Below are 17823 nucleotides of genomic sequence, written 5' to 3'. Positions count from 1 at the left end.
TTCAGGTCGCAGAAAACAGTCTAAAAATAGTATAAAAAAATCTGTTTAATATCAAACTCCAGAGTGCAGCCTCACCTGTTTGCACCTTCACCATGGCTGCTGCAGTGTTGTTCACAAACACAACGAGCCACACCTTGCTCCCTCAAGAGTGCGCTCTGTCCCTGAGCTGGGCCACCCCAGCCTCCAGTTCGCGGACCCAGAGGAGCCGTGTGCGCAGGGGCAGGGGAACAATGACAGGGATAAAAATAGAACCCCTCCGACGTCCCAGCACCTCCCTGTTGAAACCCAGCTCGCGCGCTGCTCAACACACAAGGCAAATCCGCCAAACACACAGAGACACACCTCGACTCACAAGGGCTCACCTGGGGCCTGGCACAAAAGAATGCACTGAACACACAGCAGCATTTTCAGTCTGAATGTGAAACAGGATATTGTGTTTACTAGCCAAAGCAAAGAGTAGACAAAGAGAAAAGCGAGGGAGATTTTTTTACATTTGTTCCTTTATCATAAATCCTCGAACAATCGTCTTGTGTGGCTAATGTCCTCCTGCAGTGTGCCACTGCGTTACATAATGGTTATATTGCCGCACCCAGAATGACAACAATCACAGGTCTCCTTGCCAGGTGGCTACACATATAGCATATACATATAACTGTGTTTATGACAGCTGCTTAAATACTATAAATGCTTTTATGAATCCTTCATAGTCAGATCAACATGCCTGTTAAATTTGGCTGAGCTCTTGTGCCTCCCTGTACCAGCATCTGGATACTGGCTGTCTTCTCCTGTTAAACACTTGGATCAGTCTTTCTCATATTATAATAACTTGAATTGTTCCACTTACATCTGACTTACATCAGTTGTTTTGCGCATGTAAAAAAAATTAATTATTTGTGGTTAGCAGAGTGATCACAGTGTCAGGAAGAAGAAGGAAAATGATAGAGATAAAAGATACTTTGATTAAAGAGAAGAGCCTCTCAATCAGCACACCCTCTTCTATCCTCTTCCTTTCTTTACTCTTTTCATCCTCCTCTTTCATTACCCAAATTAGTCTAGACCCCCCCCCCCCCCTATCCAGTCAGTTCCCACCCTCGGTACAAAACACCAGCTCTTAAAGCCACTCACTTCTCCCACCTTCCCTCTGCTCTGTCCTCTTCCTTCACTCTCTGTTTTACCCTCTCCTCTTTTAAGGCCGGCCTCTTTTCTCCTGGTTGCCAGGCTCCTGTTGCTCTGTGAACTCTTTAACTTCATGCCTGGCTTCCTGTCTGCTTCTGCACAGTCGCACACAAAGTTTCACTGTCAATGTAGTGCCATAAAATGAGTCTGAATCCTTTCTTTGATTCACTTTTTATTTACTTGAAATTATCCAGATCTCTAAGTTCCACCAAGATGTGTGACTTAATCCTGCTGGCAGAAAAATTAACATTCACAATGTGTCAGTATATTAAAGTGTGCATGTGGATTTGTAGGCAGTGAGACGGCATGGAGAAATAATTATTCAAGGTTTTAGTTTATTTTAAAAGCACTACCAGCATTAAAACATTGTATCTGTATTGTACAATGAAGCTTGACATGAATATTATGAAGGATTAATTAAAGACTGATAGTAAGTGTGGATGCAAAGACAGACCCCAATGCTGCCTACACAGAAATCTCAGCTGCAGAAATGTTCCATCAGTAAATGCACTGAAAGAGCAAAGTCTTTAAAGTCAGTAGAAGCACTTTTGGTTCATATCCTCCACTGACATGCAGCACCCGAGAGGAGTGAAATAGCTGCTTTTGCATAGATACTTGGTTGTATTGCAATGAAACAAACAGTAGCCTGCTAAAAGGTAGGTGAGCTAGAGGGAACCTCACCTATGGAGGCTTAAGTCTATGGGTTTTTTGTGTGTCAGAGCAGGACTTATTGATTATTAAATTCACCTTTTGTAATCCTTTCACTCAAATCCCTGCGCACACACTCAAATATACTCAAATATCATAAGCTCTTCGTGTGCTAACGCAGCTTCTGTGCTCACGTGAAGTGTCTACTCTCGGACTCCTCCTCTACTCCTGGACTTTTTCTTCTGCGCTAGGATTTTTTAGTGCAACAAGTCCGTCAAAATTCCCAAACCAATAAAATGCCAGGTGTAGTAATGACAGTTGAAATTGCCGCACCTCGCAATAAGTCTAGCTCAGAGACTCAAAGACCACTCTTTTGAATAAAGAGAAGAAAAATCCCTCATATGAGTCCTGCAGTGGCCACAGGTGCAGTTCAAGGTCTTTGCTGCATGCCTTCCCCATTCTCTCTCCCCATTTCACATTTGAACTGTCAATAAATGCTCAGAAATATCTTAATAAATATAAAAAATCACTGGTATTATGACATCTCTATTTGTAAAAAAGAGAGACGTGTTTATGAACTAACTTCTATATCCGCTTCTTGCACAGCAACAGGAGCAGGACCCCACCAACCTTTACATCTCCAACCTGCCTGTGTCTATGGATGAGCAAGAGCTGGAGAGTATGCTCAAGTCCTTCGGCCAGGTCATTTCCACACGTATCCTGAGAGACGCCAACGGGACCAGTCGCGGCGTTGGATTTGCCAGGTTGAGTCTATAGCATCCTGACATAATAAACTACACCATAATAGCCCATAATGACCTGAGCATGAAGCTTGAGTGCAATTCTGGCTCGTCCAAACCCAATGTAAACAGCATTCCACAAGAAGGATTAAATTTGACTGGGGTTTTATTTCAGGATGGAATCTACGGAGAAGTGTGAGGCCATAATTCAGCATTTCAATGGGAAGTTCATCAAGACTCCACCAGGAGTGCCTGGTGCGTGGAATGTATTGTAGGAATCTGATATTGTTGTTGGTACCGGAGCATCAGTTTTTTTGTTCACTAATTTCACTCACTGTTGTTTGATCTGTTGCTTTCACAGTGCCCACCGAGCCCTTATTATGTAAGTTTGCAGACGGAGGTCAGAAGAAGAGGCAGAACCAAGGGAAGTACCTCCAGAACGGACGACCCTGGGCTAGAGACGGAGACACGGTACCATGGACAATCTTTCAGCTTCCTGTCTTTCTGTGTTAAGATTTCGTGTTAAAAATTAAAGCAGGAACATGTTCAAAAGTTTTCAGGTTGCTCTGTGTGTGTGTGTGTGTCACTGACTGTGTGGATACAGAGACTGCACTGGTGTGTGCATGATCTCACTGGTTCTGAATCCTGTGTATTGTTTTCCCAGGGAGGAATGGCGCTTGCGTATGACCCTACAGCCTTACAAAATGGGTGAGTGGTATGCGCGGACTGACTGAAAACAGTCCCAGCCCTACAGGAAGATAAGTGCTAAACTCAAACTCTAATACAGTCCTGCCCCCTGCTGGTCATCACAAGAACATAGACATTTTGTTGAGGTATTTTGAGGCATTAGTGAGATTGTTGACATGGTGCGGCTTACTTCATACTTTCTGTGCTCTGTCCGTTGGGTAGATTCTACTCCTCACCCTACAGTCTGGCTCCAAACCGAATGATCGCCCAGACTTCCCTCTCACCCTACATGCATTCTCCTGTTTCATCCTACCAGGTTGGACATTTCCCTGTACTCATAATTCACATAATTTGTTTTTCTTTCTGACTGAAATTCATTTTCTGTTGCTTTTATTGTGCAGAGCCCTTAGAGTCCACATTATATAAGTTAACAAAACGCTTAAAGTACTTACCTAGGTTCCTTCTTATTTTTTAATAAACCTAGTCTGGAAACTTACATAAGAGGTGTGATCGAAATGTTGAATCAGCAGATCAAATATAAGAGCATTTCATGTTGTGTTCCCTGCTCTACAGGTGCACAGCCCATCCTGGATGCACCATCAGTCATACCTCATGCAGCCAGCTGTGAGTATCACTCCCTAATCCACCATATCCTGTCTTCATACTCTGTTTATCCTTCACAGTCACTAAGTTCCACTGTAATTTACTATTTAAAGAAAATGCCCTTTATATTTAAATACTTTATATTTACATCGAGGGGACCCTCTCTACGGAGGCCGCCATGTTTTTTGATTTCTGATTTAAAGCACATTTATTATTCGAAGAATAATAGTAATTTATACTGTGACATTTATATTCGTGTTTGTTTCTGTGTATTCACAGGGTACAGTTCTTACCCCAACAATGGATCACGCTATGTCCATTCAACCCACGTCCATGATGGGACCTCTCGCCCAGCAGCTAAGCCACCTGTCCCTGGGCAACACTGGCACAGTCAGTACCAATCGCACACACACGCTAAGACACAATGCACAAGGCAGATAATTGTAATGTCTAACTGTTCTCAAGTTTAGTTCTAAATGTTAAATATCACACACCATTTGTGTTTTCCTCTCTGCCTTCTCTACAGTATATTCCGACCAACACAACTATGCAGGGGACCTACATCCCCCAGTACACCCCAGTGCCTCCCTCCAGTGTCCCAGTAGAGGTACGACGCCAGCCTCAATCTGAACTTTTATATTTCCAATAAGTGGATGCCCAGTTGTTATAATTCCTAGAGGGATCTATTTCCTACAAAAGAAGCTGATACATTAAGTGTGCTAGCTCTCATTCATATTTATTTTAAGGAGTGGCAGCCTTAGAGGAGGTTCATGTGAGGATTGGAGGTATTTAATAACAGGTAGAAGAAGGTGTTGTGGCTTTGGCAATCCCTTCAAATGCAGTGTAATAAACTATTCGAGTATTTATTTATTTTTTTTTTCACATACCAGATGGGGATTCATTGTAAAAAAAACTGTATTCGTCAGTCTCCTGGTTTCTGTGTTGGTTTTGTTGATTTGTTACTGTATCAATTCTCCTTCTTAGTTTTTCTTCAGCCGACCTCATACTAAGTACGGATGAGCCAGTTAGTCTACTTTAGTTTTGATCACTTTAGCCCAAATGATGTCACATTGGAATTTTATCATATTATTATCTGATGAAAGACACAGGTTGAATGAGTAGTTCCTGGTAACTTGCTCCTAATGCTCACTGTGCTCCATGCTGTGTGTGCTGTGTAGTCCTGATGTGTTCCCTCCAGCACAGGACACTGAATTGCTGCATTGGAAACAAGTCACAGTCTGTAGTACTTGGTCTCCTTATGCACATTGAGCTTAAAAACCTTGGATCTTTGATGGGTGATTGGCTGTGGCTCAATACAAAGCATGAGGCCGGTGACTGGAGCAGCTTTATAGCTGTGAAGTAACTGTGCAAATAGTGTGTAATGGATTTACAAATGTCTTTGACTTATATGTTTATCATGTGCATTTCCTCTTGTGATATAATAGGGAGATGCACAATTATTTTACTGGTACTCCACAGTCTGAGCTCAAGTGCTCCTGACTGAGCGCTCTGCAGGAGGACGTCTTGAGTTGATTGTTGGAAGGTGGAGCTCAGCAGTCCGGCCTAGAACCTGTGAGATGAACAAAATAACTGAATAAAAGGTTTATGAAGTGAAAGAGGCAGCAGAAGGTTAGGAACTCAGGCTGTGATTGGTTGGATGAGGTCAAGTGGGAGGATGATGTAGAATGAAGGGTGTGGAGGCAGAACTGAGTTTGTGTCACCGATAAACTTTTCAGACGGTTCTTCTTACGTTTTTCCACACAAAAACATAAGATGTCTCTAACTTGAAGGGGAGGCCAGTGGGAAAATAGAGTACGTCGTCATCTTTGCACCTTTGATAAAATCTATTGTACTGGCACACGGTCATGAATCATCAATTATCTTAACCAGTTGTCTTTTTCAGGAGAATGGTGGTCAACAGCAACAGGTTGCCATGGAGACTCCCGGGGAACACACAAACTACTCATACCAACACACCAAGTGAAGCTAAGGTAGGACGGTGACATTGACCTGCAGGTGTTTGTCATATTACACAAACTGTGGCAGACTGTCCTGTCAGAGGATGTCTGTGTTTCAGACTCTGCTGCTCCACGCATGAAACAAATCAGTACCCTTTGTATTCTGATTGGGAGAAATTCTCATAAACTGATTGTTAGAAATGTAGTATGACTAGAAGGACCATATTTATAAATGTGCTGTCCAACCACTGCAAAGCTGTTTTGATGCATAATCAAATAAGGAAAACTTGAAAACTTGAAAAGATGAGAAATAGGAAACCACACCAGTAAATATTCTCATTAGTAGATCAAATGACTGAGTGTTATGTGAAAGAGGTGGCTTGTAGTGATGGAACCCCAGAATTTAAATCAAAATTAAATGAAATTAGTGTCATTTCAGCTCATTGTCTTGAGTTTTCAGCCCGCAAAGTTAGCTCTACTTGCTTCCAGAAGCAACAGCAGCAGGTAGTTGTCTTTAATGACAATACTCAGATAAACCTAAACAAAAACATAAGAGCACAACTGTTGCTCTGTGTCTGTAGAATGTGTACAGTGGTCAGTGTTTGCTATGAGGCACAATGATATTTTATGGGGTTTTTATGTCAGCGTTGTCTTTTCAGCTGTTCCTCTGCTCTCAAGTGGCCAATCAGTTCATGCAGCTATAAGATGAACATGCATATCAATCATGATTTAATTTAGAGGTAATGTTAATATTTTCTGTACATTTTTGCTGCCACAACATGGAAGCATTGTTGTGTAGTGAATATCTGATCAAACTTTGAGTCTTAAAGACTCAAACTTGCGTTAACTTGTTTATTGTGAAGCAGATTTGTTGTTTTAAAGGTACCTTTAAACCTTTAAGGTAATTTTGTCTTTTGACCCCCCGTCTGTGTGTATATACAAAATAACTCAAATATGCATGAACAGATTTTTACCAAACTTGGAAGGAATATCTCTTGGGATTGTATCTCAAGGTCATTAACTTTTGTTGTGTGTTTGTGAGAGACTGCGACAGTTGGGCGAAGAGAGCTGCTCACAGCATGAAGCAACTGCACAAAACACTACGTCAGAGAACCTTTGTGTTGTGTAAAAAATGTGTATTATGAAACTGTGGCATGACAAATATACAGGAGACTATATAGTGATTATAGTCTATAATGTATACAGTGCTTGTGCAGGGTGTTATTGCTCCTGGTTACAACATATTCATGGCTTAGTGTGCTCCGGTGTGTGTGTATCAGATTCATAGCTGTAGCCTGATTACATCGGATACATTGTTTTTCTAAAAGCGCTGTGTTTTGGCAGCACATCCATACTGTGTTGTGTGTTCTCCAGCAGGGTGGGGTCGAGGGCACAACATGAATCCAACCAAATAGGATTCAGCTGGAAGAGATCTGTGCTCCATACCATCACCAAGAACCTGGACTTGAACATGGATAACAAAAGGAACATGTGTGCGTGTATGTGTGTGTGTTTGCTATGAGTGTGTGTGTGTCACACACTGTCTGTGTGTGCTATGGGTGTGTGTTTGTGTGGTGTGTGTGTGTGTGTGTGTGTGTGTGTGTGTGTGTCTGTATTTTTTTTTTTTTTTTTTAGAAAAAACACAACACTTACTTCATTGGACTTTTCTGCTCACGTCCTCAAGAGTTGATCAACCAAAGGTGGGAATCTTCTTCAGAGAAGCTTAGATCTATTTTGATAACTGACAAAGGAACATAACAAGAAGTTTAAAGAAAAAAAACACCCAAAAAAAACTTTAGAGAGGAGGAAAAGACACAGAGCATTATTTTTGTGCACGTAATATAACAAATTCTTATTTTTTAAAAAAGCATTCTGTATGTTTCAGAGTGATTCAAGGAAGAGTTGAAACACAATGTGTCTTTTATTTTTTTGTAAAATATGCAAACTTTTATTTTTGTTTCCTGATGTCTGTTTGACATTCTATTTGCAGCAGCGTGAGGGAGGGACAGGGCGATTTGTACAGATTTAAACTCTTACAAACACTTTGTGCTGGTCTGGTGTGTCGAGTCATCGTCAAACCGCGGGAGGCAAACCGTTTAAAGCTACTTCTTCCTGTAACTGCTGCAGAAATTTCTATTCACGCACAGATGATAATGAACATTAACTGTTTATAGTTTAGTCGAATTAATTCCTGAAAAAGAATTCAACCATTCTTTCATAAGTGAACAAAAGACAATCAATCAATTCTATTTATATTTGAACTATAGTTCAATTTTTTAGGGTTTTTAGATCATGGAAAGACATTTATAGAAATGAAGTTATTTAATACTGCAGTCGCTTAAGACAAAATGACAGACTTTACTGGTGAGCTCTAATATTTGGCTCATAAAAATTATAATAATGTCTGATGGTTGGATGAATTTATTTCAATTTAAACTTCTTGCACCATCAACATTCTCCATCAAAAGACACCTGTTCATTCTAATAGTCGTCCTGCTTTATTTTAATGTAGCTCCATATTACAGCCGAGCCCGTGGGAAGTGGTTTTAAGCGGTTTTGTTGCGGCGAACCTTCAGGTATCATCCCATTCATCCTGTGTGGAAGGGATGAAGTGAACATGCTTTAGACCCGAGTAGTTAAAGGGGAATTATGGTATTTTTCAACTGGGTCCTACATTTATAAACATGGGTGTGTGAATAATTGAAATGTCCGGCAGAGGCTACAATGTGATTCTATGGGGCAACTGCGACAGTCCATGAAATAGCCACTATAAGTGTTTTTTTTTCACCTATAAAAGACTCAAAATGTTTTCTGGGTCTTTGCTAAGAGTCTGGCAACATCAACCTCTCCCTCAAGATTCCACTGTAGCCACTGTCCCTGTGTCATGGCAGGTTTTTGCATGTATCATTCATTATCACACAAACTTTTAAAAACTTAGGGCCCTGGTTGAAAAATACTGGAATTCCTCTTGAAGATTTCTGAAACATTATGTGTTCAAAGAACAATGCAGTTACTAAATTCAAATTTAAATCAAATAGCAGACTAACAAGATCCCTGAGAATAATTTGTCTGAAAGATAAGGGAGTTGCAAGTCTTTTTTTTTTTCAATGCTGCTGTCGTCACCTGAGTTTGATTCTCTGTCAGTGATTTATTTTTAGTTTGTAGAAAGTTAAATGTTTCCTGTTTTTTTATTTTCTCGTCTGTCACTTGAAAACCTTTGTGCTAATTTGCCTTAATTTTTTGATGACTTTATCTTTGAAGTATATACAATTTTAGCTATAGATTTTAGTTTCCCCTAGAGAGTAGATGTTAGCTTGTCTCAGCGTAGAGGACGATGCTGTTTTCTTGTGCACATCAGGTTTTTGTTTTACGCTTGAGTTTTCCGTTTCCATCCTCGTGTCGTCTGTCCTGATACTGTCAGGCCTGTTTGTAAAGAGCTGAACCAAACTATGACTTTATGTAGCGCTGATCCTCAAGACTCATACCAATGCTACATCAGCGTCTGTGGCTCTGAAAGGCTTTGTGCAAAACAAGCCCAGGTATGTTTCGATCTGCATTTTGAGTGAAGCTCATGTCACCACATTCAGTACATCCAAATATGTTGAACTTTAATTTATACAGACATCAAAACTGTAGATATGTAGATAATAGAAATAATGGTTTTACCAAGGACTGCTCACTAGACCATGGAAGTGCCATTAAAGATGATTCTTACAGCCTTTAGTGAGATGGCGAGTATAAATGAATTTGTGAGTGATCCAAAATTCTGCAAAAACTGTTTTTAGCTAAGCCTTAATGTTGTTTCTCTGGATCAACTGCCTGATCTTTCATAGGATTGACACTAAGTTGTATATACTAAATGGCAACAGGCCTGTTTGAATGCCACCAAGTCATGTCAGTCGAGTTGGCAGTAGGATTTCAAGCTTTTTGATTCCCGCTCTTCAACCGTTCATATGTGAATCCGCTGAAGAGACACAGTGTGATAGCGTCTTTCTCGAGGCACACAGTTTGATGATTCTGTATCTGTCTTTGTATTGTTTTTTCACACCTCATCTTTTTGCTGTGTGTTTCTCTGTTGTTCACCTCTGCAACCAAAGATGTTGTAGCCACACTTCTTTTAGCTCCCTTCTTTTAGCCACAGATGAACCGCTCTCATCCGCAGGCGACCAGTCTGTCGTCTGCCGCTGGATAAAATGCATTTTTTCACTTCTGATGGATTCAGAAAGAGAAAGATTGCAGAAAGAGTGTTTACATGCACTCAATATGACATGTGATTTTTTATTTCTGTTTTGTTTTCATCATGTGAGTCTGTGTGGGTCTGTCATCGTGGTGGTCCTGGAGACATCCACTGTAGGGGCCAGCTGTGGCTCAGGAGGGAAAGCGGGTCGTCCACTAACCATCTGGTTGGTGGTTCGATCCCTGGCTCCTCCAGTGTATGACACTAGAAAAGCACTACATAAATCCAGTCCTTTCCAAATACTGTAGCAGGAACTGCCATCTAAGAAAACATCTCCATTCATTTGACAACACGTGCAGCAAAGACTCACAACACAACAAAATAGAGACACAAGCTAAAGGAGCTGGAGGAAAATGGAAGTGAAATGAAATGAAATGAATCTGGCTGGGATGTATTTGTTGTTCAAGTACGTCCTCATCAGTGGTGTTGTAAAATTAATGTAATTAGCAAAAGACTACGTTAGAAGCATATATCTGCAATAATATCTGAAGCCTTTGGTGTAATGTGAAAATACACCAGAAATAACCAGTTTTCAAGAAGTCGTTTTGATGCATGTTTGTGCCTGTTCGTGTTGTCAAATTGAAAAAGATGTTTCGCTTTATTTTATTTCAGTCACCGTAGTTAGTATTTTGGTAGTTGTTTAAACGTCTGTCTCACTATGGACAGATTTTGATTTCGATCTCAATTTGAAACCTGGGAGGTTGTGAGAAAATTTGTCCACAGACAGAAGAACAAACGTATTTACACCACGTAAAACAACCTCCGTGGTAGTTCCAGCTACAGTAGGTGTTGACACACAAGTGCACACACACACACAAGGTGAAAACAATGCCAGCCATCTTGTGGCGGCTGTTGATCATTTAGTAGAAATTAGTGAGCGTTCATGGCGTGGAACACCGCTCAGCTGCTGTGATGGTCTCTAGTTCACATTATGACGGCGTATCAAAATCTTTCATCTAGTGTTCAAAATGAACGACTCAATAAATGATCTGGTTTTGTTTACATGGATTAATAGAATCATGAGTTGCCCTCAGCACATGTTAATGTTGCAGTGCATGTAAACAGACTCACTATGAACTTCTACAGAGCGCAGCTTTTATAAGAGATTTCTGACACGAGAGCTCATTTTGTATATAGTCTGTTTTTTCTCTTGACACCATTCTGTTTGATTCTTTTTGTGTGTTGTCTTGATTTTTTTTTTATCATTTAAAAACCTGTCCAGATAACACAGTGACGAGCAAGATTTCAGATTCAGTGCACCATGAAGGAAAATGTCATGGATATTGTTTATATGTTCAGAGAAATTATATTCCATGTATTAGCCATCACTTTTAATACAAAAACAGGATTTTGGAACTATGAAATGACCACTTGTTACAATACAGTGTTTATTTATTTTATTTTATTTTATTTTTTTACAAACTTCTAAACAAAAGGAAACCACGATGCTCCAAAAAGAGTTAGCATCATGAAAATGAACCTTAAGTTACATGTAGATTGTAGTGACACTATGATCTGTGGTGTACTGTATAGACAGTACGAGATATTTGAAAAGGAAGATCTCCTTGCACTTATTCTTGGTCCACACCAATTTTAAATGATTTTTTTTGTTGTAGATTTGACGGCTTATTTCATAGCTTCAAAATGTTTTGCTGCTAAAACAGGATTTCCAAGCAGGTGGTTAGATGTTGCCACGTCTGGATTTTCAAAATGTCTACTTCCATTTTGATTTAGTTGATACTAGTGACCCTTTTTTCTACTTTACATAATACCTTCATCATACTGATATGTAGAAGAAGTTCATTATTATCATGCTATTGGTCAGTTGAATTAGTATTTTTCTGAACAGGAAATACCAAAAACGTGTCTTGTTGCTCAACACTGTATGAACCAGTTTTGTGTGAATCGCCGACGTTTTGAAAATGCGACAGGCTCGTCCCACTTCCTGCTTGTGAACAGTTTTCTTATTTATACAAGAACTCATTTTGTACAGTTTTGTTAGAGGAAAGAGGTTTTGATATTTGGTTATTTGGCAAAGCCACTTGGCTTCTTTTGTCTTCCTGTGCCAGAGTTGCTAAAATTGTCTGTAACTTGTGTTTTTTTATTGATTGAGATAAGATTTTTCTTCTTTCTTGGTTTTCTCTTTGAATTTGAATATGTCTGTTTTTTTTCTTTCTTTTTTTTAATAAAAGTCTTGTTTCAATGCTCGGGTGAAGTGTGTTTTTCATCACCTTTACACTTTCGTGTGATCCTGATGACAACAAAACAAAAAAGGAATGGACGGGTGAAATAACCACAGAGCCTATGACATAAATACATTGGCATAAATACTCACATGGACTCATGGATTAGTTTGTTGGTTAAAGGTGAAATTTCAAGGTCACTGTGACTCCAAGAGTCATATTCTTGGCCTCTTGAATGCAATATTTCAAGATGGGATTGAGGAAATTTCTTCATATATGGCACAAATGTTCGCTTAGATTCGAACATGTCCTGATGAGAATTTCCTGGTCGAAGGCCAGGGTCACCACGACCTCAAGAAACATGTTTTTGGCCTTTGTGGAGAACGTGATATCCAGACTGCGAGGAAAAATACAAACTCCACTGAGAGGCGTGAAGAGATGGGTGGAGTCAAAGCCAGGACATTCTTGTTGTGATGCAATAAACAAAAATCTGCCTGTGGCTTCCCATCTGTACCCTAACACTTAATGTTATTCTGTGAAGACTTGGTACAGAGCTGCTCAGAAGTTTAAATGTCACAATACAGAACAACAGTGATCATCATCCTTCAGATGCAGGCCAGAGACACAGCTGTTCATGAATCAGTTTTATTTTAATAATGATAGAATTAAGTGTTCACAGCTCATTGTCCTTATAAAAATATTATCATATGTCCAGATAAATTCACTACACAGGAAAACATTTTCTAATATTTCAACTCTGATTATCAGCTTGTTATTGTGAAATTAATTTCTAACACATCCCTAAGGCCACAGTTACATCAAGGAAGAATTGCAGCTGATCATTAAAGGTTGGGTTGGTAATGTTTTCTGAAACACTTTTTTATTTGTTGAAATCCGATCATGGTCATCAATACATAAACTTGCCAGGGGCAAAAAGCGGAACGGTTTTAGATTAAGAAATAAACACGACCAATCATTTAATGTGAACCAAATGAAATAATTCAGCTGGTGAACCTGTCTGTCTGGAGAGACATGCACCGCTGAAGCAGAGATGATAGTCAGGCTTCTGGCAGTTCATGCGTTTTGGGGGCGTAGCTTTGACGAGAGGGCCGATGGAAGGGGGTGGGATATATCGGTTTCATATTTTCAAATTGTAGCCTGCGCTTGCTGGCTTTTCCAGGATTGCCAACCCTAGCTTTAATGACTAGAACTACTGTATGCTGAAATAAACACATTTTCCCTTTGTAGTTGGATTTTGTTGGCTTTACGTCTGGAAGTTAGATGTAAATATTTCTCTCTGTCTTTCTCTCTCACACACACCTTTTAAAACACACATTCTGTGACACTGTGCATAAAAAACAAGTATAAAATGAACCTCATCTACGCAGCTTGTAAAACTTGTTTTTTCGAATGAACTCAATCCTGCTGAGCTTCAAATTGCAGATTTCCTGAGTCTTCATTTCTGGCTTAGTAACGGAGATAAACAGAGAGATGCAGCCAAGGAAACAGATCTTACTCAACTCTGTGACTGTGGCTGCTTCTAAACCAGCACAAAACCAGATTAACAGGCTCATCCAGAGTACAGTGAACAAGTAGTGAGCTATGATGTGGATCATGTCAGGACAGAACCAGCTGCAGGATTGTACAGGCGAGATTACATAACCAAAAGCAAACTAACAGATTACTCTCACTCCTATCAGCTTTAACACATGTATACAATTGGAAATGATGATTCATCTGTAATAAACCCGACATCTTGTTTAGCATGAGAGTAACAGATCCTTGCTCGCCTGAGAGTTTGAAATAGTTCAGCTGACCAGTAGATGTTCTTCACCCGCGGCCTTCTCCCATGAGCTGCAGCAGGAAGCTGAACAGGTAGATGATGTCCAGGTAGAGGCTGAGGGTGGCGAAAACATACTCCTCTGGACTTATGGAATAACGCTTGTTCCCCAACAGCATCTGAGTGTCGAACGCCAGGAACTGTCACAGAAAGAGATGGAGACAGAATTAAATTAGACAAAAAGGCAGGATGACCAAGGAGGTTATGTTTTCACCCCTGTCCTTCATGGTTTCCTTGTTTGATTGTGAAAAAGGTTACAGAAAAACTACGGATTGCGACGAAACTTGGTGGAAGGATGCAGAGTGGGACAGGAAAAGCCCCATTTAATTTTGGTGCCGATCCAAGTATCTTTACTTTTTCACTTTCTTTAACATTGTGATAAAGAACGGTTTGACTCAGTTTCCTTGATTTATCACAGAATAATTCATGGATCTGGATGAAATAAGAAAAAAATCAGGCATATGTAGGGGACTGTGAGTCTGTGCAATTTGATGCAGATCTAAATAAAAATCTGGATCTTGTGAATTTAAATGTGGTTTCATAAGGGTACTGTTGGCATTGGCAGACTTATGTACTGTAGTTTCTATAATGATGAAGTATGTGACTCTCACCAGAGTGAAGAGGATGGCTCCTACCACAGCATAAAGAGCGTGTAGCCAGGGAACCTGTGTAATGAGACGGAAAGCATTTCAAAAAGCGAGTTAAGAAGGATAGCAGGGTGCTAATTCAAGAAACAGCAACATGCTTTTTAAGATGATCTGCAGGGCTAATCCCTTTACGCACAGCCAAATACAGCCAGCTCCTGAGGTATTAACCTGCAACTGTTGTTCAACTCATGATTAATCACTGCTATTTTAGACATCTTCCAGATCCTACTGGAGGACTTACATATCCGAAGGGGACCACAATGGAGATGGTGATGGCGCAGAGAAGCATGGCCATGCACAAAGAAAACAGGACGCCCTGACACGATGTGACGTCAATCTGCAACAAAAGCAAAACCGTGTGAGGGACGCCTCTCTGCTTTGTTGCGTGAAAGCAGTTTAATCAGTGATAATTAATGAATGGTTCTTCTCACCTTGCTCTGGAAACTGAAGATGGTGACAGAGAGACACACCAGAGCCGTGATTCCCAGACACAGCATCACTGATTTGGTGTTGTAAAAGCTAAAGGGAGAACATATATATTAATAAAGTAGTTTTTATCTAAAATCATATATCCTATATTGTAGTATGTGTATTTACCTTGACACAAAACCCATCATGAAAGAAATGCTCAAAGTCTGTGAGGTGGAGAAGGAAGAAAGCCATCGTTAGCTTGTATGCAGACTATGTTATATAATGTTCCATATTTCATTCTGTGAGATACTCACAAACAAAACTAACAGGATGATGTTCCAGGGAAACTGCCTCCTGTTTAGGGACAAAATCAAACTTATATTTTATTTTATGTTTCATAAGTATTTGTTGTGTGGTTGTTTATAATACACAGAAGTGTTACCTCAGATCTCCACAGCAGGAGAGTGCAATATAGGTGAAGAAGAACATGATGCTGAAAAGTGGAGGAAAGAAAATGTAAATTGAAAGGTGGAGAATATAACGTGTCATGTGCTGTGAGTTAAGAGATGTGTTTGCACTTACTAAGATGCCATGTACAAGCCAGGATGAGTCTGAATATAAAACCTCACAGGGGCGCTGCAGACATAAGACATTTAACAAATTAATTAAGTAATACATACTGGTCAGAGTGAGACTTATATTAAAGTAATGTTACAGATAATAAGAAATAGTTACCAAAACGTGAAGAGACCAACAATAGCCACAGTCACGAAAAGCTGAACCATGAGAATGGCGTAAACCTGCAGGAGGAGATTTATGATGTCATGGATGGATGCGTCACTGTGACATGTACTTTTCTGTTTGTCTCATTTCTGTTCATAAATCATTTTCCAATACCTTTCTGATGAAGGTCCGCCTGATGGTCTTGTCATCCCAGGAGAACTGAGCCTGCATCTCCTCATATCCTGAAGGAAGACGCAGGAGGGACATGTGTCAATTCTTTCATCTTTGCAGAAACTGAGAATATGTTATATGGGAGTGGAAAAGCTGAGGGCATCATGTGAGACTCAGGTTTGACTGGTACAAATTGACATTTTGCTCGTAAATGTGCAGATTTGCACAACACAGCTTGTAAACATAAATATAGTGCTCTATTACAATATTATTAATTATTTAGTTTCACCTTCTACTTCAACTCAAACTAGTTTATCTAGTAAAACTAGAAAAAGATGATCAGTGTCGGTACATCTGTAACTAATAGAATATGTACTAGTACTACAAGGACATTGGTTTTACCTGCTGTGGCCTCCTGGTAAGTGGGGGGCTCATTGTCTTCGCTGACCTGCTGGGATATAGTCAGGGTTAACTGGCTCATCACAGTTTTTATTAATCAGCTCTCTTTACTTTCTCTCCACAGTGTAAATATATATATATAATATATCATTTTACTGGAGGCAGCACAGTCACAGATGTGTCTACAAAACAGCCTCCATGTTTGATGAGTTCAGAGGATTAGCATAAATGTGATGAGACTCCATGTTTGAATAACCAGCACCGACTATAGACTATACTTCAGTTCAACTACAGAGAAAACAAAGATCCCTCAAAGAACAATTTCACACTGTGATTATTGATTGATTGTTGATTCTATGATTTTGAACTTGTGATATGAGGACGCCATTAAAAGAGTTTCCTCTCAGAAACAGATATTCGAAAAAATATTCGAATTTCTAGCATCAATTTATAATCTGTTATCTGTGCTCATTTGAGGACCATGGGAAAATGTTAACTCATTGTCATTGATCACAAATCAAATCGTTTCTTGTCATTTTACAAGAGAAAGCAGTTGAACAATATTAAAAACCCATATAAGATCATCAGTTACCACAGTTTTATTGTTCCCAGTAGCTGTACAGTTTAAAGTGTAACCACAAGGAAGAAAAACATACCTTTCCCTTTTTCATGATTATTCCCTCTTTCCTCCTTTATGTTTCTGGTGTTGATAAAACTACTCTGCAGTCACTATACTTGATGGTTTTGTAATATATAATTGTTTAAAATGCCAAATCTGATAGGCAAAGTTTGATCCTAAAAGATGCGAGCTACGAGTAAAACGTTTGTAGAGTAGTTGTTGCTCTGGATCTGTCTGCAGCGTGCAGATTACACTGAAGCTTTATAGGCCTCCATGTGGTTAATCTCCTTCTAACCCTGATCCCTCGCCACCCCCGTCCTCGGTCCAATGAGGTCGTTCGAGAAGTGTCCAGGTATATTCCCACCACACTGACAGAAAGCCAGACTGTACCACCGCTGCTACCGAACAGGGGTGTGATTAATGTGTGTGTTTGCTGGCACTGACCCTGTCAACAGTGTTCCAGGTCACATAATCATCCTAGTGCTAACCAAAGACTCACAGGACTGACATTAAATGACATATGCATTGCATTACTCTTCAGCTCCAGTTTGAAGGAAAGAGACACAGATATATGGATATTTAGGGATTATGACACTGTTAGACTCTATTATTAAAGCACAAACAACAACCCTCCAACTGTGAATTTGTTCTTATAGAATGTCTGAAATAAATATACATTTTCAGTTACAAAATTGGTCTAACTAACTTCTGCCATCATACCTTTTGTGTATCAGACTGGTTTAGTAAGAGTTACTCCAGACTAATGAGATGAACGTTAAGA

General features: G+C 39.8%; 2 protein-coding genes across 5 annotated transcripts in view; one reads left to right on the top strand and one right to left on the bottom strand.

The window, feature by feature from the left end:
* LOC109629280 (RNA-binding motif, single-stranded-interacting protein 2-like) overlaps window positions 1–12252 on the top strand; it is a 30454-nt gene extending 18202 nt beyond the window's left edge. For 2 of the 3 annotated variants that reach the window (XM_020086937.2, XM_020086935.2), the window contains exons 5-14: window positions 2431–2588; window positions 2740–2819; window positions 2926–3035; window positions 3229–3272; window positions 3474–3567; window positions 3825–3875; window positions 4134–4244; window positions 4381–4461; window positions 5758–5845; window positions 7187–12252. In XM_020086937.2, the coding sequence (XP_019942496.1) occupies window positions 2431–2588; window positions 2740–2819; window positions 2926–3035; window positions 3229–3272; window positions 3474–3567; window positions 3825–3875; window positions 4134–4244; window positions 4381–4461; window positions 5758–5838 (810 nt within the window). In that variant the 3' untranslated portion in view covers window positions 5839–5845; window positions 7187–12252. The remainder of the gene's footprint in view (window positions 1–2430; window positions 2589–2739; window positions 2820–2925; window positions 3036–3228; window positions 3273–3473; window positions 3568–3824; window positions 3876–4133; window positions 4245–4380; window positions 4462–5757; window positions 5846–7186) is intronic. The other variant, XM_020086936.2, reaches the window with a different exon arrangement.
* A 609-nt stretch (window positions 12253–12861) lies between these two features.
* On the bottom strand, window positions 12862–17335 carry faim2b (Fas apoptotic inhibitory molecule 2b). Of its 2 annotated transcripts, none has more exons than XM_069538929.1 (12): window positions 17080–17335; window positions 16427–16472; window positions 16028–16095; window positions 15866–15930; window positions 15713–15766; window positions 15573–15623; window positions 15445–15484; window positions 15317–15354; window positions 15151–15238; window positions 14961–15056; window positions 14684–14737; window positions 12862–14212 (listed from the first exon to the last, which is right to left on the bottom strand). In XM_069538929.1, the coding sequence occupies exons 1-12, from the start codon at window positions 17092–17094 to the stop codon at window positions 14063–14065; spliced, it is 765 nt and encodes a 254-aa protein (XP_069395030.1). In that variant the 5' UTR covers window positions 17095–17335; the 3' UTR covers window positions 12862–14062. The 2 variants fall into 2 exon arrangements, with proteins under 2 accessions (XP_069395030.1, XP_019941981.1); XM_020086422.2 differs by having other exon boundaries at window positions 16427–16475; window positions 17080–17332.
* Window positions 17336–17823: the final 488 nt, after the last annotated feature.

Source organism: Paralichthys olivaceus, chromosome 2 (assembly GCF_024713975.1).
Source record: "Paralichthys olivaceus isolate ysfri-2021 chromosome 2, ASM2471397v2, whole genome shotgun sequence".
Classification (NCBI taxonomy): domain Eukaryota; kingdom Metazoa; phylum Chordata; class Actinopteri; order Pleuronectiformes; family Paralichthyidae; genus Paralichthys; species Paralichthys olivaceus.
The sequence above is the reverse complement of the archived record's forward strand: the minus strand, read 5'-3'. Positions and strand labels throughout refer to the sequence as shown.

Bases quoted from the DNA above. Each gene is read 5' to 3' on its own strand.
- faim2b (XM_020086422.2), bottom strand. The intron at 15,624-15,712 runs GTAAGTGCAAAC...TCCACTTTTCAG, and splicing joins GGCTTGTACATGGCATCTTA to CATCATGTTCTTCTTCACCT. The intron at 14,213-14,683 runs GTGAGAGTCACA...TTTCTGTGACAG, and splicing joins GAGCCATCCTCTTCACTCTG to TTCCTGGCGTTCGACACTCA.